Source organism: Astatotilapia calliptera, chromosome 15 (assembly GCF_900246225.1).
Source record: "Astatotilapia calliptera chromosome 15, fAstCal1.2, whole genome shotgun sequence".
Lineage (NCBI taxonomy): Eukaryota > Metazoa > Chordata > Actinopteri > Cichliformes > Cichlidae > Astatotilapia > Astatotilapia calliptera.
In genome coordinates, this window is record NC_039316.1 from 16681725 (window position 1) to 16709240 (window position 27516).

The following is a 27516-nucleotide window of genomic DNA, read 5'->3' on the forward strand; positions in this document are numbered from 1 at the left end:
GCTCAGCTCTCTTCACCACAAAAGACCACAAAATCTGCAAAACTGTATTCATCTGCCAGTCTCCTGCTTCACTCATGACCTGAGATACTTGAACTTCATATAGTTAAGGGTGGAGTAAGGACTCCACCCTTAACTATATGAGAACCAAAGCCACAGATTTGTAAGTGCTAATTGATTTCTTAGGTACGTCACTCTCCTGCAAACTGCTCAAGGCCAAGCTGGAAGTCGCCAACAGAACCCGCCCACCCTCTGCCTCTTAGCTGTTCCTAAAAGTTCTGTCCATAAAAATGATGAACAGAATCTGTAAAGAAACTCAAACCTACATATACATCTAGTAGATTACTTCATATAAATTTTATACCTTAGCATCACAGTTGAGAATTCAATCATTTATATTACTACAGTGGCCACCTCAAGGAGATTTATATTGTAAGGTAAATACTGTGGGATTAAGTAAATTATTTTATTGCTACACTATATCCTGCATCATTAATGATATAATCTATAGCACTGATACTGCATTAAGATGTTCATTAAAACCTGCCGGCCTCACATTAGCCTTTTATTACAGGTGCAGCCATAATAATTGTACACAGACATTGCATTTTGTGCTTATTAAAGAGTTGAAGTTCAGTCAATTAAGGAAAGGTCATATCATTCGGCGCGATGTCCGGACGATCTATTGTGTAAGTGACTTGGAGCTACAGAAGGTTAAAACTGCATACACGCCTACAAAACACATATAATACATACAATCTAGAAACAGGCCTGAGCAAAGGCCTGAATGTATTCAGCAACCTGTTGCATTTGAGTTTGCTTAGTAACATGTGACAGAAGATGTGTCAGAGAGGAGGACAAGTCCACGGGGGCCTTCAGGGCCGGAAGTCATCGCCATATTTGGAAAAGATGCTAGAAAGAGGAACTTCTGTGTCTGCCTTTAGCTCTAAAAATTGATCATTGTCTGTAAACGATGCAAATAATGTTCTCAAGATGCAAATAATGTTCTTATAACGCGTGAAGGGGCGTTAACCCTGACATTATAAAAAGCCATTGTCTGTGTATTTTGGGCGAAGAAGTCCGCTGATGTGATGCTGTGTGCTTCTTCCCACGCGTGTGTTCTTAAAAAACTCTACATCTGATTGCACTCTACTGGGCCTCCATTGGTTTGTTTTTGTGCCACATTTTTGAATTCAGGACAATACCTTAAAATAATACAGACAAAACCCCAACTATCAACTGACCCCTTTGAGTAAGCATTTGGCAACACTCGGAAGGAGAGACTCAGCCAGAACCAGGCTGTGGGAGGGGCAGCGATCTGTCGTGACCGGTTAGGGGTGGAAGACGGGACAAAAACACATGAACAATGCTTTTTGTCCTTTCTTCCTTCCATCATTCCCAGAAGGAGATATTAGGCTTCATCTGTCACAGCATACAAAATACATCAGTTTACAAATAAACCAAATGTCTATAGAAGTGAAACATTGCTACATTGATTTATTTATTCACAGAATTTATTATACAGTAAAATGTCCCAGATTTCATTATTCATGTTTCTCAATGTGAAGATTTGCTGCCTTTATTTTTTTTAAATGAAGTTTTAATTTATGGTTCATAATTTTGAGGTTTGGACTGGTGATTTAACAAAACACTGAAGGTGTTTCTTTAGGCTCCGGGTACTTGTAATGGCAATTTCTTACTATGTAAATAATTATTAAAGAAGTTAAAATGAGTTCAGCCTCAAATGTTCATCAATACATCAGCTACAATAAACAGAAAATTACTGCTGCTGGAAATGGTGCAGATGAAACAAACAAAAAGTAAAAGAAAAGCATTAAAACATTTTAATTTGAATAAAAATGTAGGTAAAAGCAGCTTGAGTTCCAATGAGGAGAAATACAACAGAGCCAAACATTACACTGAAACGTTGGAATGACACATTAAAATATAAAATATGTGGGAACGTCACAGTAAATTAATCATGTTTCACTGTGTTTATGTTTCTTGCTCAAACCTTTATCACGGGGTTGAATCTGAATCAGATTTTCAGTCAGCCACGGTCGGTCGCCACGAATAAATAATTCCACCGCATACTGGACAACACAGTACACAAACCACATCCCACACCAGACACAACACTAACAGGTCCAAAGAGTTCAGCTGCAGGGAAGAAATGGCCTTTGATTGTTTACTGGGCACTATGTCGTTCTTTTTCAGCATACAGCATATCCGACTTTAAACAGAGTTTAAAGCCATGTTATCGTAAATCAAATGAATATATATATATATATATATATATATATATATATATATATATAAAAAAAAAAAAAAATATATATATATATATATATATATATATATATTTATTTATTTATTTATTTATTTATTTATATATTAACTGCAGAAATGAGGCCATACTTAACATCTCTTTGGTCATTGTTTTGGTTTTAGGACCAGAAATGCACAAACGCACTTTATGGTATATTACTAACCTTGTTTTCAGCAGCAGACAATTCTTTAGCTCAAAAGCTCCTTAAAGGAGAAAACAAAGAGCAACTGATTTTCTGACCATTGGTCAAAATACAAAAACAAAACAGACCACAGCGTTAACATAACTGCAAGTTTTTGTTATTGTGGTTCTTTTTCTTTTAAAGGTACACAAACAGCTTTTGCTCTCATTTATTTATTGATTATTTCAACACTGTGTAATTGCTAAGATCGGTTTGGTGGAAAACCTGCTGCAAGGGACACTGGTCTATGAGAGCAAATGGAAATAAAGCTTTAAAAGTTTGGTTTACTGGTAACATAAACTGATGAAAAAGAAAATAACTATCAACAAAGTAATCTCCTTCGACAGAAACAGCAGAGGAATTAAACACGGCAGACAAAGAAGGCAAGTTTTATGGGAACTGTTTTGCTTATTTTAGAAAACCACTTATGTCATACAGGCTGTCAGTGAATTCTTGTCATCTAATTTTCAATTAACATGTGTCACGTTTAATTTTGAAATGGATAAAGTTACAAATATATATATTATGGTTGAAATTATATAATTAGGTGCAAAGACATGATATTAGATCCATAGATCCTTTCATGCCTGCAGCTTTTATAGGTAGGACCCAGTTCTGCCATACTGCTGATAAGTAAACCATATTGTAAAATCACAGGTTTACAATAGATGGAATAAAAATATATATGCTTAAAACATGCCTTTTAACTTTGTTTATTAAATCAGACAAATCTTTAAACAAGAGCTTAAAAGTGGGAGATGCGACCAATGAATGTCTAATTTTGTGGGATTTTTGTTATTTATTTTGATATGCACCAACAATGTCTCTGGTCTCTGCAGTTGTGTTGAAGTGTCTCTCTGGGGGAGATTTTGTGTGGAAATCAGCCAGCTGTAACTCAGCTGCAGGAATGTCCAAATGAAGTGACAGCGGTGGAGTTTGTTTGATTTCTAAGCGTGGGCCCTGTCTGATGTGGCAAACATCAAAGTGAAGCTCTTGCTGTGAAAGGCCAAATGACTTAATGGATGTGTGTCTGTGAGTGCGCGTACAAAGGAAGTACCTGTTTTTGCCTCCTGAATGGATTAAATGAGTTATTATTTTTTTTTAAAAAGAAAGAAATCTTAAAAACCTTTTGATTAATAATACAATGCAACACTGTGGCCTTCTTCTGCTGTAACCAGACTGCTTTAAAGTTCAACATTTTGTATGCTCAGAAATGCTCTTTTGTGTACATTGGTTATAAGTGGTTATTTGAGCTACTATTGGTTTCCTATCAGCTTAAAGAAGTCTGGAGATTTTCTTCTGACCTCTGCCATTAACAAGGCATCACGGGATGTCTTCCCTTTTTCCAATCCTTGTCTGTAAACCTAAGAGACAGTTGTTTCAGAAAATCCCAATAAATCATTGCATTCTGAAATACTCAGAACAGCCTGCCTGGCGCAGTATTTAAATGTACTTAAATTACCTGTCTTCCCCACTCTGCAAGCCTAATCGCACTGGGTTGCTGCCATATGATTGGCTAATTATATAGTTACATTGATGAGCAATTGAACAGGCCTACCTGACAAAGTGGATTGAAAGCTGAAAACCACTCCGCTTTTTTTGAGTCTACATAAAATGTCCAATGATGAACAGTACAGATAAATCCAGGGCTGTTGGTGGATAGGCCTTCATCAGCGTGGTGCCATCTAAACCATACTGTATACACGTTTTTATCCAAAAAATTGTTTATTAAAATTGTGCTGTTATCTTCCAGTAACTCCACATGCCATGCTGACATTGTGAGTTTACTGCCCCACCCTGCATTTGTTGTGAATTTGTAACTATATTAGGTGGCTTAATTAATTATAGTAACTTTTTCTCAGTTTAGTATCCCAAAAAATTTTCACAATGCTTTGAAGGTCTGACACATTTCAAGTGCTATTTCTTAAAAATGACAAACCAAGTTCTGAAATCTGCTTTGCGATTAATCATATTCCCCATTAGTCGCACAGCTGACAGGGATTATTGATATTTTATTGGTGTTCTTCCTTTCTGAGTAGTTTACCACTAAGTTGACTGTGGTTTGTGCTGCAAGAACTGTTTCCTCATCTCTTCTTCTGGTTTACATCTGCCAAAAAATGTACGTAACTGAAGCATATATGCAAACAAAGCAGTAAAAATACTTCATTTCATGGGCAATTGCTTTGATTCTAAATACTAATGTGAAAAAAGCTTAATGCTCTTTTCCAGAAAGCTGCACAAACAGATTTAATGTCTAAATACTAAATGTTTGGCAGTAAACAGTTTAGAACAAAGGAAACGTAAGACACACTGAAACACAAAGTGGGAGGTATGATAACCAAACAACAACACATTTCAAGCATTTCTGTGGTCAACATTAGAGTTGTTTGTTAGAGAGACAGGTTTGAGTGTGGTTTGAGTGCAGTTTATCAACATACTCTTGCCAACAGATCAGTGTTATTTTTCTGATCAACATGGTGTTACATGAATGAAGAAAAGTCCTAACAGCATGCAAACTAGGTAAGACAGATATCATCCAATCAGGGCAAGCAAGGCAGGCAGTGCTTGCCTAGTGAAATCTAAAAAAAGAAATCATAAAACATGCCAAAGGAAGTGATCTCTCTCTTTTGATCTCACACAGCATTGTCATAAAGCTTATAGCTTACTGCCATATTGTGGCCCCAGTTGACTATTGCCTCAGGAAGCAGGATTAATTTTGCTTCACTGAAATCTGTACAGGGCCTACCTTTTAGGAGGATGTATATCCAGTTAACAATAACTCAAGTTTGAGTTGAAACTGAGAGGTTACTATTCTTTTTTGGTTTTCTGGTTGTTCACGCACATTGTGATAGACCTCTGCTCTTTGACATGTGACTGATAGAAGACCAGGGTGTTGGGCAAACAACTTGGAACAAGTGTATAGTTATTTTTTCCCTCTTGCATTAGCTTGTAACTTAGCACTTAACCCCCTAATCATAATATAGTCAGTTCCAGCTCCAGTGAAGCCCCATTGGTTTACATCATGGTGGCTAAATCCACCTTTTCCATAGAGTCTCTGGTTATAACAAACTAACATCAAATTTTGTGGATTGCAACTTTAAAGACATTGCTATCTACATGCTTTTGCTCACTTTTCCATCCTTTGTTTAAAACTTTAGTTCCAAGCTATCGCCCAACCAAACACAGTGGAAACTAATAACTACTCAGTTTTTGGGTGCCAGCTCTCATAACTGTACAAAGTGTGCCTCTTTGGACATCAGCTCCAGCACGCATTAAGACAGATCAAACCCATGCAGTGTGTTTGTTTATGAGCATAAAACTATTTGGAATCTGTTGCTGCTTAATTAGTCTGCCAGTAAAACAGAAAAAAGACACGTAGAAGACTAATTTGGACGCCTGCTATTGTACTCTGAAATCCCTGAAGCTTTATCCCCCCCTCCCACTGCAGCAGATTTATAAAATCCCTATAGCTGTTTATGGAGACAAGCAGGAGTGAGGCATGGTGTTTTTATTTGTGTTGGAGTCACTTACACACTGTGGTGTTTCATTTTATTGCATCTCTCGACCTTGTTTATCTGAACTGTAAACATGTAAAGTTCTACATGTTTACAAGGAGAGATTGTCATCTGGACATGACATCTGGACATTTCTAAAAGATAAAAACAGTAAGGCCTGAACAACTAATCATTAAAAAAGATGATTTTTAAAGATTTTCTGTGTAGTTAATGGAAATGTTAATGGAAACCGAATACAATGATTTGCAAATATCAAACCCATATTTTACATACAAGAGAACATAGAAAATAAATCAAATGTTAAATAAATAAAAGGAATTTAAAAATAAATGTATAATTTAAGAAAAATATAGCTCATTTTGATCACATTATCCTTCCCCAAAACACTTCCCTTTTTGTTTTGTGATTGTGGCAGTTTCTTTCTATTTCCTTTGTATTTTATTCACCTTCTACTTTGTTTTCTGTGCTTTTGAATTACTTCTGTATTTACTCTTGTTTTCTGAAGTTGCAGTGCATTTGCATTTCCAGGGCCACCATGAAAACCTTATACTTCATAGAAGATCTGTTTAAAATGAACATGAACAGAGTTGCAGCTTTACACAATAACCAAAAAATGAAACAAGACTGATGCTGTGAGAAGGTAAGTTTACACAATATAAATATTATATAACAAGTGTGTCTATATAGTAAGTCTAAGATGCCACAGAAATGCTAATATATTCTTATCCCAGTCATTTACTGCTATTCTGTTAGAGCTCACTGGTGCAGCACAATTATTTGTGAGTACATGTGAGACACTCAGAGCAGGATCTGGACTACCTGAATAGGCTGCAGGTACCATTTGACAACGATAACAAGGATGACAAGGATACTAGCCAAAAGCCAAACTAGGCAAAAAGAAAATCTCGATGTGATCATCGCCTGAAAAACTATTCAGTATAAAAGTACACTTCCAGTGCTGCCATTTTCATTTGCACCAAAGCAGGCAAAATCGAATCACAGTGGTTTATGTTTCCTAACTGAACAGATTTTACTGACCTTTTGTTATACTGTGATGATGTTTCCTTAATTTTTGAGCAGAAGAGCATATCACAGACACTCACTTGCAGCTGGCAGATTTATCTTTGTTGTCAGTAATGTTTGCCATGTTTCATGATAAAAATGAAATCAAAACTTGCAAACAAATGAGCTAAAGTGCAATAAATATAATTTTTTTTAGTAATTTTACACCCCACCAATTAATATCGATGCAACTATGCAAGTAATCATTACTACTGGATTTCGTGGATGTATTTGCCTCAAAATAAACTAAAAAAAAAAAGTTCTTTGCAGTATTCAGAAAGGACACAGAATAGAAAGACATCTGGTCCAATTATCCCTGACATGTTAATGGCCTGTGTCTGACTCTCTGAATAAGGTCATCTGCTGACTTTTTGGACTCCTCGTCTTGACTGACTTTTCTTCCTCTTTGGTCTGAACAAGTGCGGGTGTGCGTGCTCCTTCAATAATGGACTCCTACTGAGAATGCTGGAACATTTCCAGACTCTTTTCTTCACAAAGGGCCATGGCCAGAGAACAGCAACTCATTAGAACAAGGCTTTATGTTCTTAGAGTCAATTTAAGGGCACCCAGAGTGTGTGTAAATCCCAGATACATGCGTACGGTGGTGTGAAAAAGTGTTTGCCCCCTCCCTGATTTCCTATTTTTTTGTATGTTTGTCACACTTAAAGTTTCAGATCATCAAACAAATTTAAATATCATACAAAGATAACATAAGAAAACACAAAATGCAGTTTCTAAATGAATGTGTTTATTTTTTAAGTGTAAAAGTGATTGCCCCCTAAACCTAATAACTGGTTGGGTCACCCTTAGCAGCATCAACTGCAATCAAGTGTTTCCAGTAACTGGCAATGAGTCTTTTACAGTGCTGTTGAGGATATTTGGCCCATTCATCTTTGCAGAATTGTTGTAATTCGGATACATCGAAGGATTTTCAGACACAAACTGCTTTTTTAAGGTCATGCCACAACTTTTCAGTTTTTCTTAAGTCATTTAGAGGTGGAGTTGCTGGTGTGTTCTGTATCATTGCCCTGCTGCAGAACCCAAGTGTGCTTCAGCTTGAGGTCACCAACAGATGGACGGATATTCTCCTACAGGATGTTTTGGTAGACTGCAGAATTCATGGTTCCATTTACAACAACAAGTCCTCCACGTCCTGAGGCAGCAAAACAACCCCAGACATCACACTACCATCACCATATTATACTGTTGGTATGATGTTCCTTTTCTGAAATACTACTTTTACACCAGATGTAAAACCTACTAAAAAGTTCAACTTCTGTCTCGTCAATCCACAGAGTATTTTCCCAAAACCCTTGGGGATCATAACGATGTTCTTTGGTAAATGTAAATTGAGCCTTTGTGTTCCTTTTGCTCTTCAGTGGTTTTCTCCTTGAACTCTCCCATGGATGCCAATTTTGCTCAGTCTCCTTCTTATTGTTAAATCATGAAATCAGACCTTAACTGAGACTTGTGAAGCCTGATGTTCTTTAATGTTGTTCTCGAGTTTTTTGCAACCTCCTAGATGAGTAGTCAGTGTGCTCCTGGAGTAATTGGAGGTCACTCCTGGGGAGGTTCATCTCCTTCTATTTAAGTGGTTTCTTGATTTAACAGGTCTGAGTGTGTTTAGTGAAACTGAACTCTGGTTAATCACATTTAATGCATGATTTAACAAGAGGGGCAGTTACTTTTTCACACGGGAACAGGTAGGTTTGGATAACTATTCACCCTAAACAATGAAATCGTCCTCCTAAAACTGCATTTTGCATTTATTCAGGTTATCTCTGTCCGTTATTAACATTTGTTTGATGATCTGAAACATGTAATTGTGGCAAATATGCAAAAACCTAGGAAACCAGGAAGAGGGCAAACACTTTTCCACACACACACTAGTTACTGCATACATTTTTGTAAGTGTATAGTACTCTATATCCAAATATGTTTGTGGTATTATTTGGAAAGACTATGCATGTTTTATATTATAACTATGATAAAGTTTATTACATATTTAAATGTACTATGTTTCTACTCATGTAGTTATTTGCGGTCATAACTATGTACAATGTGATGGAGGTTTTACTCTCCTGCATGCGATGTGTGTTTGGGAACAGTATGTCTTACACGTGTAAAACATAAACAGACTGAGGTCAGAAACACCTCATCTTCCACAGCCAGAATGCTTATTGTTTCCACAAGAAAGGGATTTAAGACCTTTAAAGTTTGTCTTTAAAGTTGCTAGGAGTGGCAGTTTGTGGTGTCAGATTTACCCTCAGAGAGTTTTTATACTGACCAACTTAGTCTGACACATATGGTCTAGATTAAAGGCAGTTTTTTAAAAAAATCTTGAATAATAAAGATTACGAGTGTGTCTTTTAAATATCCTCAGAAGAGCTAAAGTAATCTAAAGCTTGTGGTTGGGCTAAAAAGAGCCGGTCACTGTTTTTTTTTTCTCTTTTTTTAACGGTCAGGTTTTTGGCATCCTGTGCCTCAGTTGTGTCCCACAGATCACAATTTATGTTAGTGCAGGAGAAAAATTTGGGCAAAAATATCTTCATATGGAGGACTTAAAAACATGCGGCTATAAACAGAATAGAAAGGGACCTTCAACACAGAAAAATGTGAGTTGGATAAAGCACACAAGAAATCCTTAATCACAGTTAAACTCATTCTAGTACTTTCAGCAACTATCACAGGAGCTTGAATGTTATTAAAATATTTGTAACATCAAATAGAGTCATGAGAAGGCACATTTGTATACGTTTGTGGTTCATGGATAGAAATTGCCATGTATTTTTTTGTGTTAGCACTACTTTGTAAATAAAGTATTTTAACAGGATGTATATGTGTCATGGTCCTGGGTCGATGACCCTTGAGTTTTGTTCGTGTGCCCCTCATGTTTAGTGTAGGTTTAGTTCTGTCTTCATGTTTATTTTCTTGTTCCTCAGTCACTCGTGTCTCATGTCGCACTTTGTGACTCCTGTCCCTGTGCTCCGTGTTCCCTCTGTTCCTGACGTTTCAGTGTCAAGTCCGTGCCTCTGTTCCTGCCGTGTGTTTCCTGTTTTATTTTGATAGTCCCTGTCCTGTGTGCAGTGGGTCTAGTTTTGCTTTCCCCTTGTCTCATTATTTCTGATTAGTTCCAGCTGTGTTTCCACCTGTTCCCCATCCTCTCGTTATCCTGCCTGCGTATTTTAGTCCTTGTCGTCGTGTCTAGTTTAGTTTTTTGTATTTGAAGTGTGTTATTTACAGACAAAATAGAGCTGCCTCTTTTAGTTCTTTTAGTTATGAGTCCTGCGTTTGGGTCCTACATCCTGCCTAGCACACAGCAAGTCCATGACAATATGACTTGTCTGTAGCAAATATTTTACCCAGACAGGATGGGTTAATGGGCCAACGAATAAAACAGAGTTTGAAAAGAAGTCTTAACTGCTGCAACTTGAACTGTGGTCTCAGGTGTAGTGATAAAATAATTAAGTTCAACATAAAGCTGTGTTTGCACTTCAAACATGGAAAGTATTAATTTTGTGAACACTAAAGTGAATTATTACATAAAACACTGGGTGGGTTAAAAAAGTTTTCATGAATATGAAAAATCAATAAAAATTTAATTTACAATTTAAATTAATGCCTGTAAACATGAATTAACATACTGGAGGTTGTGAGTATTCCACAAACCCAGGCAGCTACTTACACACTAAAATAAGTAGGCAAGTAAAGTAGTCAGTTTATTTTCTACCATTTATCTGGGTTTAGGTTACAGAGAGCAGCAGTCTAAGCAGAGGTGCCCAGACCTCCCTCTCACTGGCCACCGCCACTAGTTCATTGGGAGGACTTGAGGTGGAGTCCTAGCCAGATGCCCAAACCACCTCAACTGGCTCCTTTTGATGTAGATGATTGGCAGCTCTACTCCAAGTCCCTCTCAAATGACTGAGCTCCTCACCCTATCATTAAAGGGACTGCCCCGCTACTCTCTGAAGGAAGCTCATTTCCACTGTTTGTATCTGTGATCTTGCACAGCCATGGATAACACAGAAACAAAACATTACTTTTAACATGAAACTTAAATGAAATGATTTATGATTATAAAGGATAGTCGCTCTGTCGTGAAAAGCAACTTTATGAAAATACAAAATATTTTAACATTGTTGATTTATGATCATGATAAATTCTGTCCAGTTTTCCAATGTTCATTCCAAGGCAAACCTCTGCTTGCAGGTCATAGCTGTCAGTTGATATTTTTCCATCAATAATCTACTTTCTTTAAGGCCAAGCACAATTTAGCTGCATCAGGGAAAACTGATGCAAAACACAAAATTATGATAACATAACCATGACCAAACCCAATTAATATAAAGGCGAAAAACCAAAATAAACCACAGCTGTTTCAGGACATGAGGCCTATTGCCCATTTCCACTTGCCAAGAACATGCTTGTGTAGTACCAACAGTATCAGCGAAAAAACTCAAACTCTTGTTGCAAGATTTCATGGCTTAAAAGAAAAAACAACAAACATAACATCATGTTTTCCAGCAGTTAACTAGCAAAGGAAAACGGGACCACTGGAGGGAAACCTGTGAGCTCCATGTTTTTTACCAACTGGAAAATATGACTCAGTTTTCATGATCTATGCCAATTCTCCATCATATAGTACATGCTAAATGCTACAGCTGTAGGAACTGTTGTATATATTGCAATAGTGAACTAGTGCATGCAATAAAATTATAAACTGACCTTAATCAAATGACCCAGAAATATGCCATACAGCAGTTCTGCAATGTTTTTTCATGGTCGTGCGTATGATAGTAAGCAGTGATGGTCGGATACCTATCAAGCTCATAAACAGAGATTATGCATAACAAGCATAACACTCTTGTCTCAAACACCCTGACAGTTATCAACTTAGGTTCTGTTTGCAAGTCCATATATGGGCCAATCTCTAGCTATTAAATGTGTTTGTTAGGTGCATCTGAAGTCAGCCAAGAACTGACTCCAGATGTAGAGCAAGGTATTTGCTGCACTGTCTGGCCAAAATGCAACCAAAAACATCCCAGTCCTTCACACAGAGGAAAGAGGGTTTCTTCTGAGGATATATGCTGCCTATGTCTTACATGTCAGACAATTAAAAACAGTAAAAATCAAAAAGATTTCTGAAAAGATCAATATTTTTTCCCCACTTTTTTAACACTATTTAGCAAGAATGCAAGATGGCTTTATGTTCATTCTCATTCTTTTTATCTTTCGAAAACTTACAAATGCAATCAGTGCTTCTCAAAGTCAAGTAAGGATCATTAATGGGTCTATTTCTAAAATACTATGACCACAGAACTGTTTGCTTTAGGGTCCTTCAGTTCCTACCAAGGACTAAGTCTTTTAAGAATAACTGTGTTTCCTAACCATTCTTAAAATGTTAACTAAGCTTTCTTGTATGTGTGGGATTTAAGGTGGGACCTTTTCACCTGGACACTTTCTAACACTTTTTGTTTTACAGACGAGAACCTGAAAAGAAAGACAGGAAATAAGTCAAAATAAATTAAATGTTGCAATATGTATGAAAGAGAAAGTTTCTCCTTAGTATCCTGCTAATGATGTGGAAAGCGCTCTAATTTATCTGGCCGAGGGTCACATCACCCAAGTTGAGAACCACTTCTCCACAACCCTCTCTTCTTTGGACTTTTGGGAACAAAAGTCTTAAAAATCAATTCCCATCTTGGCACCATTTAGAGTGACATACATTCACATTAGCCAAGTTCAGCTCAAAAGGCAAGCATGTCTTTCAAGAATCTACCCTGCTCTTGAAGCATGTCAGTCAAAATAAGTGACTACACAGAGACAAAGGTTTCTCTAACATACTTCTCTGATCTGCTAAAAGTCTGGACATTTTGGCAGACCCATCTCTCTCATGCTGCGGGGACAGAGGTCTCTGCTATCTGCATGGAACCTTGTAGGAGTAAAAAACTGACGAGGCAGCTCTTCACCACATAATAAATGGAGCAGGATTCATCTGGCTCTTTTATCCTCTTTCATTTGGCTTTTACTCGACTCTGTTTCTGTTTACGACCCTTCCATCATTCACTTGTCCAAATGTAAGATTTAGAATTAGAAGCGCTGACACAGAAGACACTACATTATACTTATGACAATAATGCAGATGTTTTCAATGACAAGGCATAATGCATAATGAGTCCGGAAGAAAATCAAATATAAATGTGTCTGAATGCACAGGAGACAGTGGAGGCTTTTTGTTTCAGAGGGAAAAGGCCAAGAAGGCAACATAAGCGCTGGAAAAAAAAGAGAAGCCAAAGTCAAGTGAGAATTCAAGCAACAAGAGAATGTGGACTGCACAGAAAACTGGCAGCATTTTTGAATGTGTCTGTACGTGCACTTGGTGTATGTGTGCTGCAAAGGGGCCTCCCGTACACTTAGCTGGAGCCACTTAGCTTTTGGATGGCGGCATTTAATTTAGGAGAGGTCGTCTGAAAAGCCTGGTTTGATTGCTTTTCTAAAACAACTTCATCTAAAAGCTTTAAATAACTAAATACCTCAGTGACAACAGCAAAGCAGTTCCAAACTCTTAACTACATCTCTGTGCCTGGGAATACACACAGAGCCACATCTATTAAATGGCATCAGTTGTGTGGTTACGGCATGAGTGGGTGGCTCAGAGAGAGCAGTGCCTTGAAATGAAATTAGGATTAGTGTGAGCAGTCGATTCCGCCAGGATCCTGCTGACTTGGAACCAGACAGCAAACTTTTTGATCTGTTGCTTCTTCTTCTTTATCTACTTTATCTCTCCTTATTCCTCTGCACTCACAACTTCTTTCAGTCTCTGTTTGTCTGTATCTTCCTCTCCTGTTATGGCTGAGCTGACATTTATAAGGAGGCCACAGCAGGGTTCACAGAAGGTAACAGTCATAAAGTTAGACACACCTCTAAAGGCTGTCTCATTCACGGACACATACAAATGAATTGGCCATGTGACCGCTGTGGCACAATGCCAGTGGGTTGTTTTTTTTTCCACCGGCAAATTAACCAGGAGGAGGTGGAACTACAGCTCAGAAGATACTGGAATTTATTACAGGACTGCCTGATATGAAGTCACAACAGCTCATGCTAATTTCCCCCATAATTCACACGTCCAAATTTCCACTGTTCTGTTTTGCTTATGTTGTGCCGATCATGAAAACATGTTATGCTTTTAAGACAATTCTAGCTTTGTAAGCTTGGAGGATGTTTTGGTGAGTAAGGGAATGACTAATCTCTCCTCGTCGCTACATGTTGTACCAATGATGGTCACTGGCTGTTCATCAGAAGAAACATGAAAGAGCCTTTTGCCAGAGAAACGTTTGGGATTCTAGTTTCAACTTCTTCGTTTTAAGTAAATTTGATAATCGGTGTGCTACAGAACAGCACTGAGCTTGTGCATGAGTTTATCTTCCAAGAAAAGCACAATAACCTACAGTTTCAAGAAAATGGGATCCAGCAACATCTGAGGTAAAATTAAACTTTCTTTGTTTGCTGTAAGATTACATTTTACCACAGAAGACCACATCAGTTGCCAGCTAAGAACAGGATACAATGTCATAAATAAAAAAAGCTGAAACTCCAGTTCAAAGGTGGTGCTGTTTATCATCACCCAGAATATATATATAGTGGAGTTCTGTGCAAACGCACAGCTGTGGATTAATGGCAATATGGGAACCATACAGGTCAAAGGAAATCACTGTCTTGCTTTATCTCTTTAGAAGAGCTGTCACATGTGGGAATTAGGTTTAAACCTGTCGCACATGTGTCGAGTTCTGCAGTAGGAGCAGAGACGCCGGAGAGGGCTAAAGGTCAACTTTATATTGCATTTGAAAAAAATGACTTCACAACTCTGATTAGAAGATGACAGAAAAAGTTGCATTAATGTTATAGAAACTGATACTATATTTGGCACAAAAACATTTGTACAAACTAAAAATCAAATTTTGTCAAATGAACTGAGGCAATAAAATCAGCATCATGACTTTGTTGGACATTGGCTGTACTTCAAATGACTGCTCATTCATATTGTGCATGCATGTTCTCAGTTCTTAACGAGATCAGACAGTTTAAGAGGGAGTAGTTTCAGACTGCATCCCGAAGTGTTACTTAAAGCTAACTAAATGGGTTTCTATGATGTAAGTGTGTAAGTGTGTGTGTGTGTGTCCTACATTATAATTCAACCTTAAATCTACATGACAGAGAGTAAATGACGGACAATAAAATCACTTCCTTCATGTGTCCAAGACATTACAGCCACATTTTGTTACGCTCTACTTTTCTCTTCCTCTCTGTCAGATTTTCTACAAACTGAGGATAAATGTGTCTCATCTACAGCAGCCGTTACCAACCTGCAGAACTTTTTCAGTGACAAAGGGAAGATTGTGGAGTTGCTCATCTAATATGAAAAAACAAAACAAGCAAACAAAGCAATAAAAATAGTGACTCACTAAGTAATACTAATTTAGTGTGTTTGAAAACTAATCAAATTTAATGGGTAAATGATTATCTATAAGCAACAAATTAAATGCAAACAGCATATCTGTTGAAATGTCCACCTCTGCCACACCAAGTAAACACCAATGCAACCTTGCCATTGGTACTAACATTTTAAATACAAAATTTCTATATTCATATTTATTTAAATGTGATTTAACCAGTTACAACTTGACCAAATGCTTTTGTGAGCTATCACCAAGCTTCTGGCATAATTCTGACTGAATACTTGATCTTTGTTGGCATGGACCCAACTTTTACAAGCTATTTTTTTTTTCCAAAACCATTGTTAATAGGTGTCCTGTCAGTTCATTGTCCTGTTGGAGCAGCCAATTGTGTTTCAGTCAAGCTTTAAGATGTGGATTTTACGGCAGGGGCTTCTTTCGTGGTCGGCTACGGTGATAAAAGACTCATTCTAGTTAGTTTGGTGTTCCAGCAGTTTACAGTTCATGGCAGGTTTAGCCTTGATGGTTCTTGCATTGTTTCTGAGCATTCTAAGAAATTTCCTTTGATCTGAGTGTAACCGATTGGGTCTTTTTATGACCCTGGCAAAGTGGTGATGATCCTTGAATTTCCTTCCTTTGTTTCTTTTAATAAATAGCCATTAAGCTTCTGGAATGGGCTTCCCAAATCCTAGATCTCCCAGCTGAAGATTTTGTAGACTATGCAAAAGCCAGGTCTGCTAGCACACAGACTAATTTTAATTAACTAACAATTTTGTCAAGGTCAGAATATCCCCCAAAAATAATGCCAGAAGTGTACTGATGACTAGCAAAGCATCCGGTCGAGCAGTTCTCTAAGGCAAATTTAACAAAAAGTTAGTAGGCAATATATGCTTGACCCTGTATGTTTACTTTTAAACCTCTGCGGATTTCCAAAAGAAATTCCTGTGCACCCAATCCGTGTTTTTTTTTTTTTTTTTTAAATATTTAAAGATGTACGGTGTACAATCATTCTATGTCTTTTGGAAAAATAACTGTTCAAGAAATGATTAAAAGCCCAGTATTACTATGACTTTGATGCCAATGATAATGATAATGAACATATGCAAAGAAAATCTGACTTTACAGAAAGGTCTGAAGCAGATGTGTACTCCACTCCACAACAAAGAAAACAGAAGAACAGCTAAACATAGTAAAGGTTGGTCTTCTTAAGTCATCAAACGTATAAGATGGCCTATTTTTACCCAAATTAACAAATTACTCCGTGACTAAAGAAAGCAAGTTTTTTTTCTTTACATGTAAAAACGTATCAAAACTGACTTTTGCAGGTTTTTATACAGAGCAGAGATCCTGTCTTTGCAAATGTGAAGGCAATCAAACAAACAAACAAACTGTTTTGCCATTTATGAGGATGTATTGCATTTGAAACATAATGGTTGGTGCAAAAGTGTAGTTGAATTCAGCTGGCAAAAGCATTTGGAAAAACTGATCCAGAACAGCTGAAAGATCATTTGATATCCAGTCAGTCACAAACCTTATTCATGCGAGCTGAACAAACAAAACTGCCTTCTCTGTGTTATTTAAACGGTTTTCACTTTAAATAAACACCTCGTTGCATGCACACAAGCAAAACATCAGAACAAAAGCACAGCAGGAGTTATAGGAGTGCAGATTTGCTCAACTTCCACAGGAAAAACTCTCAGTTTTTCCAATAGAACAGAGTTTCCAAATAAACACAGTATCTTGAGTATCTGTACAATAGGTCACCACATGCAGAGGAGGGATATTGGAAAAATTGGGCAAAGAATAATGAATGTGGGGTTGCCAGGCTTGAGGAGAAGAGGAAGACTATATACACCAGAGAAGATGTTTGGATGTTGTTAGAGAGGACATTCAGAGGATTGCTGTGAAAGAACAGGATATAAAGGGTAGGGTGAGACGGAGGCAGAAAAATGTGACCTTATGTCATTCTTTTTATTATATCTTTTATAAGGAGATTATCAAAATATGTAGTGTTAGTGGCTTGAACTGAAGTTAATAGCTTTCAACTGATTTCATAAGAGATAAAGTTGAACCTTTGACTTAAAGATTTCTCTTAGATCACTGTTCAGTGTCTGTTTTGAGGCTCCTAAGAGCTTCTTAAACATCATAAATTGTTGTCAAAGTCATCCACTGACACACACACCTTACCTGCAAGGCAAAGTCCAAATATGGTGAGAAGAACCAGGATGTAGAGGAAAACAATGGCGTACTTGATAGATGAGAGGGAGTTCAGATGGCTGCAACACTGGTCCTGCTTCCTGCGACGCTTTGTAGAAACTGAAAAGAAGGATTTACTATAAATACCAGCAAATGGCATTCTGAACGAAATCATTAACCATGGGTTGTTCCTAGTAAGAACAACAATTTGGCTAAATGTCTCTTACGTTGTGAAAGAACAGAGGTAAAAGTCAGTGAACATAATGGAAATCAGATTTATTGCTGATAATAACTGTAAAAGAAAATCCAAGATTCCCAACATCCATATTTTCCCTCCTTGAACTTCTGAATGACGCCCAAAACTCAGCAATCACGCTAACTGAAAGTTCATTTTGAACCCAAGAGGTATTTGATCACGTTTGCATAATACTCCATAATAATATTGCCTGTGCAAAAACAGAAAAACAAAGCTGCTCTCTATTTCATTCAAGGTCCAACCAAGCAAGAAGTTGCCAATAAAATTGTGAAAATAGTGATATTTAGTAGTATTAAGTAACAATTAAAAAAAGTTGGTTACAAAACCATTTAATTGTATGATGACAAGTTTACATTTGGTTGGAAATTACCAGGGGTGTAATTTTCAGGGGGGTTAGGGGGGTTTTGACCCCCCCAAATATCAGACCCAACCAATATACCCCCCCCCCCCCCAATAAAGTTATGAATTATCTTGTATAAATAGGCTGTTGATTTTCTTTACTCATTTCAGTTATTACCAGCAAAATAGAGATCTTGCCCCCCCCCCCAATGTTCAGCACAAAGTTACGCTGATGGAAATTACTTGTATATTCCTTATATCATATCTGGAAACATTGGGGTTATTACAACGGAAACAGTTAATAAATTTAAACTTATAGTACATCATAACACACATACATCACAAAGTTTCCTATAAGGGAATTCATCTGAGTGGACTACGTTACACAGCATGAACTGCACAAATGGTCTCACTAAGGAGCTCTTGCTGTAATGCATGTCAGCACTTAGCACTGCTCTCAAGGTCAAACAGATGTTTGAGAATTAGTCTTAATAAAACTGACACAGCACCGTTTATGAGTAATGAACTTTTTTTTCCCTTCTACATCTGTGTGTGTGTCAGACAGCTTGGCAGGAAGCAGCAATGAGGCAGTTGATGTTGCTGATGAGAACATTCCTTTTAGGTCAAGAGGATGGGAAGAGATTTTCTAAGGAGTCACATTCTTCATCAGATATTGGAATAGAAAAGAGAATTATGTGTTTTCTTCAGACATTAAACGTATAATTCAAAGATTATTGTGTTACACACAGATAAAGTCATTTTTGTCTCAAGGAAACAACAAGACGTAATTATGAGATTTGAAGCGCAGCTGATATGACTATAAACTCACTGGGCACTTTATTAAGTACACCATTTTAACTAGTGGTGCAACGGATCAAAAATCTCACGGTTCGGATTGGATCACGGTTTTAAGTCACGGATTGGATCAATTTCCGGATCAGCAAAAATAGAAAAAAAAGACAAAAATTCGACTCGCCGTTTACTTATTTAAGTATTTTTTGCCTATTAAAAAACATTCAACTGAAGACTCATTCCACACACTTATATAAAAACAAATTAAGGTGCAATATGGACATTATGGACCATGCTGGGCAGCCTCTGCATCCTCTGCACACGGCCATAAACAACCAGAGGAGTCTGTTCAGTGAGAGGTTGCTTCTCCCAAAGTCAAGGGCCAGCAGACTTAAAAACTCCTTTGTCCCACACGCCATTAAACTTTTTAACTCCTCGCTGGAGGGGAGAGGGAGGGGAAACGGGGACAAAGGAGGGGGGAACAAGTAAGCTGTAGTGCCTTTTCACTGTGCAATAGTTTTTGTTAATATCCAACGGTGTAATAAACTCACAATACTTGAAATGTGCTGTTCCCTTGTATTCTTATTCCTATTTATTCTATTTATCTCTTTTGTATACTCTGTATTTATATATGTGTATATATGGTATATTTCTGCTCACATTCTGAAACTTCTGTCGGTGCTGTGCTACTGGAAACTGAATTTCCCGGAGGAACCCACCCGAGGGTTAAATAAAGTTTCATCTAATCTAATGTAATCTATAGGGCAGTGCAGGGCTTTGTATCTACCACTCCGCTGTGATATAACGAGTGGTCATGGTCACGTGGCTTTCTGTTGCCCTGGAGGTCCACCCATTTGTAGTTAGGGCAACAGAAGATGCCTGGGACAGTTCAGCCATAACTTTTAAAAACAAGCAGATGTGATGTTAGAACGCCTTTATTTTTATTTTAGTACAATAGACAGCTGCTGGGGTTTGGGGTTTGTTTAACCTGAGTAGCGAAAAGACCGTGGGGGGTTTGAAAACGATGTGCCGGGAGTCCGCTGTTCTCGCCGGCTCTAGTGATCCTCGACCTCGCTGTCTGCTATGGAGCTGGTGGGTCACAGACGTCTCCGAAAACATCGGAGCACGTTTGGAAATATATAGATATCTTGATAAATCGAGCAGATATTTGAAGTTTACACAGCTACATTCTCGCTTGAAAATAACTTAAAAGTTTATTTTGTGACCCAGAAAGAGTAATATTTAAAAGTTTTCAGCCCCGCTTGTCCGCCATTGCCGCGTTTGAGTTTTGGACGAAATGCATTCTGGGATATTTAGCTGTACCAAGTCCACACAAGTCACCACCGATGCATGCTCGATAAAACAGGCGGAGCGAGAACACATCCAGGACTTTTTCGCATTCTCGGCTTGATGAGTACTTAGAATTGGAACAGTACTTGGTCTCCGACTGATGACGTATCACGAGTACGCAAGTACGCACAAGTACGCATATTGAGACAGGGCCTATACTTCTCCTGCTCATACATGCTTGGAACGACCTTGTCACACTGAAATGGACGCACAACGAGATATCATAGCGTGGCTCAAGCAGATTGCATCTTTCTAGTACTGGGTTGGACAACCAGTGAAGTGGCTATGATTGTAAGTAGCTTTCTGAACAGAATACAGAAGCAAGATTTCTGATTTGAAATGTAAGGTTTTTGTTTTTTGTTGGAAAATAAGTTCTTGATTTCATAAAGAAGTCAGAATTAAAGCCACTGAGGGCCAGCACTGAACTGATTAAATTAAACTAGCTAGCTACTCTTAATTTCTGTTCACTGTCTGGATAATTAATTTTAATATTACACAAAGTTGTTTGGTAAATTAGAAAGGTTCTAAAATACAACTAGTATGGACAAATAAACAATACAATGCTTACATTGCCTTATTTAAAATATAAGCAATTTCCATTTATAGTAAAAAAAATAGTTAAGCCTAGTATAATAAAGCATATATTTCGTTTTACAAATGCACTTAAGTTTCCAACTCTTATCAAGAGGGAAAAGCTATTTGTGGACAGCTGTTTTACATATCAAGAGGAAAGCGGAAAACTACAGCTAAATATTAAACATTCTTATTAAGATAAACCACATGGAAAAATGTGAAATGTTAACATTATCTTGATCTCTTTAATGGGATTAATTTGCTATGATTTCTCAGAATCTGATTACCTAAATACATTTGACGACATAACTGTATCAAATACATGGATCAGTCAGTCTCCAAAGGGTACAGAGGCATGCTTTCCACCGATCTTGCTTGATCCGAAATGTCTTGGGAAAAAGGCCGTAGGTATCCGAGGGAAAACATGAACGCTGTGATAAAAATCTCACACGAGTTTATAATGAGAGTCCATCTTCCTGTCAACAGTCATGATGTTGCAGCAGGGTTTCATTTGGACCGTGACAATCCATCTCTCTCTCTCTCACACACACACACACACACACACACACACACACACACACACACACACACACACACACACACACACACACACACACACACACACACGCACACACACACACACTTTATGATGAAGAACACACACACCTCCAGCATTAGACAAACACAGCTGGCTTAGATGTATGTACGTGTCACATAGTTGGAGTGTATAGAAACCAAAATGGTCCTCTAAGCCAGTCTGCCTCTTTAAGTGATGTTGGAATACTAAACTGAAAACAATGACACGTAACGCTCTTTAATCTCAGCAAACATTTTCATAACAACATGTATCACGAGGGAAACATTATCAAACATTTCAGCGTGACTGTGAGACATGCGTTACTGGACCTTTAACAGTTTGGGATGTATACGAGATGAGAAAATCGTTTCCATGGCATACATGTGTGTATGTTTGTATATTATGCAAGTATGGAGCGAGAGAGGTGATTAACTTAGCATAAACACTGGAAATTGAATATGTAACGGTTTTTTCCCCACAAGAAATGAGTTATAACTCCTTTAACTGGGCTTGTATGACTTAAACAGTTTAGAGGTAGTAGGAGGCATATAATTAAACTTTGGACAGCCAGATTTTTTCCCCCTCAGTCTTTATACTAAGCTAGACTAGTTGCCCCCTTTCACAAGCTTCACAGGCTACTGTAAGCACAGGTGGTGGAGACCAAAAAAAGACAGCTAATCTTATTTACCACACTGTCTTTTAAAAACTCCTACATTTATGATTTTCTTCAGCATGATTACATTGCACTGGCTGTTTTATAAAAAAAGAATACTATCTAAGCCTGAGTTGGTGACTTTAACTAAGAGTGTTTCTTTTTCAACTGACATCTGAGAGCAAAGGAAGCCAGTCAGTAAGTAACTCGACTCATTTGGAAATGATATTATCGTCCTGTTTTATGTTTTTGATTCACGTGTCTTTGGCGATATGTTGTTAGCATACAGCACTGTTTAATAAACAGATTAGACTGGAATTAGCAAACTTTGAGCTTTCCTTTATTAGTAAACTTGGAGAAGCAACAAAAAAATCCTACTGATTTTGACAAATCTACAGAATCTGTTTGTTTCCAGCTGAGTTAGTGTGAGTCTGGGTATGTACACGCGCTTGGGTAAAATGGCTGAATTTTGCTGTTCTTTTAAATGTAACTTTCCAGATCAAATACACATGCTGTCTGGCAAGTATAACAGATTCCATAAACACTTGGCACTCTGTAGGTCTCTGTAATTGACAGGTGATTTTTTTTAAAGACCCCATTCTAAGCTTGCACGTTTAACCATTAACATGTGAACGTCAAATTAATAATAGCGTGCTATTATAATTCCTAATCATCCATGAGACTGTGGGGGGGGGGGGACTTAATGACACTTTAAATTATAAGACCACCAAGCAAGGATTTTTCTTCCAAAATAAAAGAGACTCTCCAACACAAATACATAATGTCTCCTGAGTCGAGCTGGTGGAGGTGTTATAACCGTTCTATGACTGGATAAAAGTAGATTAGGTTGTGCTTATAGATTATGAGCAAATGTTGAAAAGGAAATGCAGCTACAGTGCTGTGAAAAAGGGTTTGTCCTCATTGTTAAATCATGAATTAAACAATTAACCACAATTTTGGAAAGCTAAGCTCAATTTCACTGGCTGCACCCAGGCCTGATTACTGGCAGAGCTGTTGAATCAAAACATCAGTGAAATAGATCCTGTCTGATGAAATGAGGCAGGCTAAGACCTCAAAAAGCATCACATCATCTAAAGAAACATAGAAAGAAGCAGCTGAGAAACAAAGTCACTGACATTTATCGGTCTGGAAATGATTGCAAAGCCATTTCCAAGGCTTTGGGACTTCAGTGAAACATTGGTGAGAGCCATTACACACAGGGAGAAAATTTCTAACAGTGTCAAACCTTCCAAGGAGTGACGGGCCTGCCAAAATTACCCGAAGACCACATCGACAAGCCATCTAGGACGTCCCAAAAAAAGCAGAACGACATCTAAAGAATCGCAGGCCTCACTTGCCTCAGTTAAGGTTCATGATTCAACAATAATAAAACAAATGGCTCTAAAAAACAAAACGACAGTTCTGGAGTGGCTTAGTCAAAGTCCAGGTTGAGATGCTTTTTGGTATAACCTTAAACAGGTCGTTCATCCTTGAAAACCTTCCAATAACGCTGGACTCATTAAAACAATTCTGCGTAAAAGAGTGGGCCAAAACGGCTATGTGAAAAGATGCATTTCCAGTTATTCCTGCTTGACTGTGGTTCTTGCTGGGTCTTTGCTATTTCCCTCTAGGCGAACACTTTTTTCACAAAGAGCCAGGTAGCTTTGGATAACCTTTTCCCTCAATGAATGACAACATCATTTAAAATTAGCATGTTCCATTTGCTTGGGTAAACTGTGTTAACTTTGACTCTTCTCTGTAAATCATATTTGCATTATGTATTTTTTGTAGAGAATTTGCTGCTAGATCTTGTGCTGTTTAAAAAAAAAAAATCCAGTTTTAGGGTGTGCTCGCGCTAGGCTCAGTTGCTTTATTCTGGTCTCGAGCCTGATGTGTCCCCTCCTCACTGCCCTGCTAGCTTGTGCTTACGGTGCTCTTAGTGATTAAAGCCCTAGTAATCTTCACTTTACCCCAGCATCTCAGCTTTCTGACGATGATTTTGTTGATTAACTGGGGAAGCAGTGACACACTGGCTTCTCTTATATATGACGAACCACAGATAAGGCCGGCCAAAGACACAAACCAAGAATCCCAGCTGTGCACAAAAACAGCCAAACTATGACATAATTAAGAGCACTCAGACTTTCCAATACTTGCCGCCTCTGTTATCTTACCTTTGTGATCTGGGAATATCTCTCAAAAGTATAAAAATGTAGTAAATAGTTATTCTGATACATAAACAGCAAATAAACAGAGCATAATTTAGCCTCAAATTCTTGTCCAGTACACCAGTCATCTGTGGATGTAACCTGGCCAGTCAGTCAGCAAAATTTGCTCCATTAGTGATGCTGATGACTTTTCCATCTTTAGCCTGTGGCGATAACCTACAGCGTTATCTCCACAGCGTTATCATTATGGTCCCTTTAAAACCAATCGTTTATGTGCTACAAGTGACTATTTGTGACTATTAAAAAAACCAACACAGTGTGATATGACCAAGGTAATTAATAGAAATTAAACAATTGATAGGAAATAAATAAGTTATGTTTGAGGAAGCTCTGGCATTCTGTGCCCAGATAATTATCACAGATATTGATAACCCGGGAACACCTTGACCCGTGGGTTGGAGGACAGGATAGAATCAGCTCTGCTGTTAGTGGAATTAATGATAGAACAAGATATATTATTTATCACATAACTACATTAACAAATGTTTCAAATGCCTTCCACAGAGAAAAATTGGGAAAAATGTGTATTTCCTGAGTGGTTGGCGAGTGGTTGCTGTAGGTTACTGGCTGAATCCAGATAAAATCAGTCACAAAAGCTACACGTTTGTTTTCTTCTTTTGCCTTCTCTCTTTAGGGGTCACCACAACAGATCATCTGCCTCCACCTCACATTATCTAAAATATCCTCCTCTGTCACAATAAACATGAGTACATTCTATCCAGCTTTGTAAGGCTTCAGTCACACAGGGATTTGTTAGCACTTAGTGAGCAGTTGGCAAGTGTTTGCAGACCAGTCAGTGTCTAACTACGGGTGATTGCAGCAATCTGCTAGTTGGGAGTGAGCATGAGGGACGAGATTAGCTCAGATCAAGAGAGAGAGACAATGCTGTGATGATTTGGACATGTACAGAGCGGGGATGGTGGGTATCCCAAACAAAATATGTCATGGGAGGGGAGGAGAAAAAGAGGAAGACCACAGAGTTCATGAACGTAGTTTTAACAGAAATGTAAAGGAAAAGGAAAATGTTTATTGTGACAGAGGAGGATATTTTAAATAATGTGAGGTGGAGGCAGATCTGCTGTGGTGACCCCTAAAGAGAGAAGCCAAAAGACTGTATAGCTTTTGTGACTAATTTTATCTGGAGTCAGCCAGCAACCTACAGCAACCACTCGCTAGCCAGTTAGGAAATACACATTTTTCCCCTAGTCACAGGTTGTTGCCAGGAGCCACCAAACCATCTCTAGGTCTGTGTGACTTAAATAAATAAGCTGAGGTGAAGCTTACCACACAGCTAACAACTGTAACTGCCCGTTTTGGTTTTCACTACTTAAAGTAACAACACCTCACTAATGTTAACTGTAAGCCAAACTTGAAACTTAAATAGGCGTGTTATAAACAAATCACCCCCTGTTCAGTTGTCCCAAAGATGAAGAGTAGCAGCCAAAGAGCATGTTTCAGTAAAAGTTTGGCATCTTAACATGTAAGTGTGTAGCAGTTAGTCTCAAGCTGTCGTTTGAGAAACTAGAGTTTTGGGCAATCTGCCTGGTTAATTTAACCTCTGTTTTTTAAATTCTGTCAGAGTCTTGTGCTTTAAAACTGTTTGGTAGAAATGCTCTCTTTAATTGAATGAGGTGTGAAAGTGTTCTTGGATTAGTAAAAGTGGACGAGGACAGTTTCTGATCTGTACGGCCATTGTCCACTTTCCATTAAAATGTCAACAAATTCTTAAGTTGACATTTAATAAGTCTTTCCCAACAAACTGGCCGTTCCTGCACTGAAACCTGAGACCACCACAGGGTCAACTGCGGATTCATTCAGCTGCACCTGCATTTACACACATATACAGATGTTGCTCCTGGATATTTCTGGCTTCTATAGATGACCACAGTGAGAGCAGCGTGAGAGCCAAAGGGTGACAGCATTGTGCCTGTGTGTTAGCGCACTTGACAGATCCGGTCTTTGTTATCAGCGTGTGGGTGGCTTTTGTATATATATGAATAAAAGGTCCTGAAAATCAGTTATTTTTCCATTTTGTTTCCTGCTTTTTCCGGTAAGTTTTCAGAGCTGCCCTTGTCATTAGAGAACACCCTTCACTACAAACATCTGTGATCACCTACTTATTGCAGCAGGACATGCAGTGGGTGCGCTGGGAGGTTAAATCGAGGTTGTTCCTTTGGAAAAAGCCTGCATTTTAGTTAAAAGAACTAAAGCAGCAAGCCTTGGGTTCAACTCAGCACTTTCACAGCTCAGTTATTCCTCCTACCTTCATCACACAGGTTGAGTTTGGACAAGTTGTGTCCATCATAGGCCTCTTCATAAAGCGAGACGTTCTCTCTCTCTTCATTTGTGCTCAGATACATGGCCTTGTTCTCCATCTCCTCCTGAGAGAACAGAGAAAATACATATGCTTATTTTAGGATTGTAATCTGTCTAAAACCAAAATAAATATTTGAAAGTTTAATCTAATGTTGAGTGAGTTTACACGCACATGGAAACCAAAATCTGGATCAGTCCGCTTCCTGTATATTAGCTACATTTCAGTATTTTATTTTGGTTAGCCTCAAATGCTAATATTTAAAATGATCTGCTCAGAAACCATGCTGTTATACAATGTTCAAGCAGAGACACAGCTTCTTCATCCTAAAAACAGCATGTGATGTTAACTGAAGATTAAATGTACAGTTTTCACTACTTACGTTGTGACTGCAATGGTTGCAGTTATTGAATGTACTTTTTCAGTGACTGTCAACCACTGTCTATATGCAAAATATGGGCACAGCCACCTTAGAGTCACCTTTTGGTTATTGAAGTCCCAGTGGGAAGCTTTTTCTGTTGCCACCTTTGTGTGTTGAAACCAGAGTGCATTTCTGCTAGTAGGAAACTAAAAGAGCCATGCTCATACAGGATTGATTTGTCAATCACAAGGTAGGCATGCACAAAACCAGACCATTCTTTATCATACCTTTTGACTACAAGTAAACAGCAAACTGTCTACTGAGGGCATGAATCAAAG

General features: G+C 38.1%; 1 protein-coding gene across 1 annotated transcript in view; it reads right to left on the reverse strand.

Moving 5' to 3' along the window:
• The window catches only part of scara5 (scavenger receptor class A, member 5 (putative)), a 102701-nt gene that overhangs the window by 70339 nt on the left and 4846 nt on the right, over positions 1-27516 (reverse strand). Inside the window, exons 2-3 of the mRNA XM_026194496.1 lie at positions 26767-26884; positions 17728-17856 (exon numbers count right to left, since the gene is read on the reverse strand). Of these exons, the coding sequence (XP_026050281.1) occupies positions 17728-17856; positions 26767-26878 (241 nt within the window). The 5' untranslated portion in view covers positions 26879-26884. The remainder of the gene's footprint in view (positions 1-17727; positions 17857-26766; positions 26885-27516) is intronic.